The sequence below is a fragment of the Aphanomyces invadans genome, assembly GCF_000520115.1.
Source record: "Aphanomyces invadans strain NJM9701 unplaced genomic scaffold supercont1.34, whole genome shotgun sequence".
In the NCBI taxonomy this organism is placed as follows: domain Eukaryota; phylum Oomycota; class Saprolegniomycetes; order Saprolegniales; family Verrucalvaceae; genus Aphanomyces; species Aphanomyces invadans.
The window spans coordinates 77,553-80,284 of record NW_008580179.1 but is presented as its reverse complement, the minus strand read 5'-3'; the positions used below and the strand labels follow the sequence as shown (position 1 = coordinate 80,284).

The 2,732-nt window shown below is 47.8% G+C and overlaps 2 protein-coding genes across 2 annotated transcripts in view; one reads left to right on the top strand and one right to left on the bottom strand.

The window, feature by feature from the left end:
* H310_11759 (hypothetical protein) overlaps window positions 1-72 on the top strand; it is a gene marked incomplete at both ends in the record, with an annotated part of 1,593 nt that extends 1,521 nt beyond the window's left edge. Inside the window, one exon of the mRNA XM_008878527.1 lies at window positions 28-72. Coding sequence (XP_008876749.1) covers window positions 28-72 — 45 coding nt within the window. The remainder of the gene's footprint in view (window positions 1-27) is intronic.
* Window positions 73-618: 546 nt separating this feature from the next.
* On the bottom strand, window positions 619-1,734 carry H310_11758 (hypothetical protein; the record flags this gene model as incomplete). The annotated part of the gene is made up of 3 exons (XM_008878526.1): window positions 619-864; window positions 1,180-1,483; window positions 1,571-1,734. The coding sequence occupies 3 exons, from the start codon at window positions 1,732-1,734 to the stop codon at window positions 619-621; spliced, it is 714 nt and encodes a 237-aa protein (XP_008876748.1).
* Window positions 1,735-2,732: the final 998 nt, after the last annotated feature.

Below are 2,732 nucleotides of genomic sequence, written 5' to 3'. Positions count from 1 at the left end.
AGTTGCACTGTGCGCCTGCGATCGAAGGTTCTCCGGTTCCTTGGAACATCCAAACCACAAGCGACAAAATGAAAATGATGACCAATACATACTCCCAAGATAAATCAAGTGTTGGTTTTACAACCATCGAAATATTGCAACGATACTAATCGTGTGTAATGCGACCCCCGAGATCAGGTTTCAGCAACATGGACACAACATACTCAACAGTTAAGAGCAGTACTCTGCTCCCAAAGTGCGTTGCGTGGTTGCTTTATCTCGTTAAAGACAGAGCTTGTTCCACTCGGAATAAGATTTGTATGGCAACATGCTGCTAATGGGTGACGCTGATCAAGCCCAGTATCTTGATATGAAGACTGAAAGACAGCAAGATATTCTATCATGTCATCTCAAAGCTACGTGCTATGGATTGGTCATGCTACATGCACATGTTAGCCACAGGTCGTCCATCGATCCAGTACCAAGTCCGCATTACGCCAAAGATTACAATATACTTCCTCTGCTCCACATTACTGCGACAAAAGGAAAATCGTATTCTTTACCACATTACTGTGACAATATGGATGCTATTGGCCAATTACGAAATTCAATGGTTCGATTTGTCAAAATGACCATGCTCTATAAAAGCAACGACACTGGGCACGATACATTGGACATCAGGAGACCAGCACGTCTCAAGGCCACCTTCTTCATGTGCGGCAACGCATAATCGTTACCCCCGGAGTGCTCGAGGATCAAACACATCACTGCTTGAAAGGTAAGAAACACACTCTCCAGTTTGTCGTACTTCAGTACTTCGAATGCTTCCATGGTGTGCCGGATCACATCATCCACGCAACGACTCATCTTCTTGTACTGAAGGGACTGAATCGAGGAAAAGAAATCCAAGATCATGTACGTTCAGATCAGGACTATTTGGTGGCTGCCGGCGGATCATGAACGTCCAACGATCGGTCGAGACTGATTGCAGTTCGGCATCAGTGACGAATCCATGCGGCGTTGCTTGTCGCGCTGCAGAACAACGCGCTTGTTCGCACTGGGGAAGGTTGCCTTGATTGCTGGTACGACTTTGTTCAGCACGAAATCACGATACACAGGACCATCCACATTGACCAATGACGTCACCATTGTCCCAGCAGGTCGGTTTCTTGAGTTCCGTGTGGCGGGCTGAGAGCGTACACACGGCCACATCCCAATCTTGCCGCTGAAGACTTCTCCGCGCACCTCATCATACCGCGGACGCGCAACGGCAGCCAAGAACATGACCTTTGGCACGAAGCGCTTGCTCATCCACGCGCGCTCAGGCGGTGCTTCTCTGGGAACGAGGTACACCTTGCGTCGATCTTTGTCAGCGATAAACCATTTCTCATCCAAGTGCACGACGTCCCATAGATTGTAGAATTCAACGGTTTCGGGGAAACCGGCTTCGTCGGCGCTGCCGACGCCGACGATGTTCGCGAGCCCCAGCAAAAACTGGCGCGTTCTGCCTTGTTGACGTGCGAGAGCAACGGTTTGATACGGGACGAACGTCGGACGAACGTCTTTTTCTTAAGGTGTCTACTGAGGGTACCCATGGATAGGCCAGTGGCAGCGACGATGCACGGAGGGTTGAGCGTTGATCGACAGGTACGTCTTGGACAAGTTGTCGTACGTATTGGTCAGTACTTTGCCTTTAGCCCAACTCTCCCGAATTTGTTTGACAACGTGCTCCCTCTGATGACATACGCGCGCCATACAGCAGAGACGGTGCGGGGTTAGAGGTTGAGTTGCTCGCCAACGAGTTTGAATGCTGTACGCTGGAGCTTGCCCTTGTTGAGGAAGGTTTGAAGAGCTTGGACTATCGTTGCCTTAACGTGACGTGTAAGTTCACAATGGGATGTTCAATGTGATTTTCCATGGTGGCAAATTCAAAAATGATGTACATTTGAGTATGTGGTGTATTTTTATTTGGATGGTCCAGAATTGATGTCGATTTTGCTCGCGAAGTTGTTGTTTAGGCGCATGGTGGCCAATTTATGACACCTTCAGTATTTAATTAGCTTAAAAAATGATATCCTGCAACGAAAACGGATTTCAACTGAATTTTGGGGGACCTTGACAAGTCATAATGCATAAGTATTGTGGAGCAGAGGAAGTACTCGTTTTGAATCTCGATAAAACTGCGCATGATCAACATATCACATTTTTGCTCTTTGCTCACACGTTGCAATGCAGTTTTCCGTGGGTTGTTAGCACTCATTCATTATCAAACAACTGCGTGGAAACGAATCTATCGTTGTGAACATCAGTGGCTGCAACTGTTCCTAAAGAATTGTTGGTCCTCACTTCCGAGTCCCCGACGTGGCAAGTGGATCGCTAGTGACACTCACATTCATTCAAGGGAATGGTTAAAGTGAATGAGGGTACTGACTGACTTGACCTCTCCTACGTCGCTTGAATACCGCACGGCTAATATACGACTCGCGGATGTTCGAACACCGAACTGCCAGTGGATCAAGATTCCACGGGAAAGCAGCCAATAATCCGTACCTAGGACTCATGTATGACTGATTCTTTCCTCGTACCCTGAGTATGCATCACTTCAAGTTGCCACATTCAACTCGATCTAAGTTGTTCCTTGGCATCAGCGTGTCAACATTGTGCGACGGCAGTACCCCACGATTACCTTGGTACCCTGTCGAGTGATCCCGCATCTCGATTACGACAGCACATAGCAATCAATCCAAGCGTTG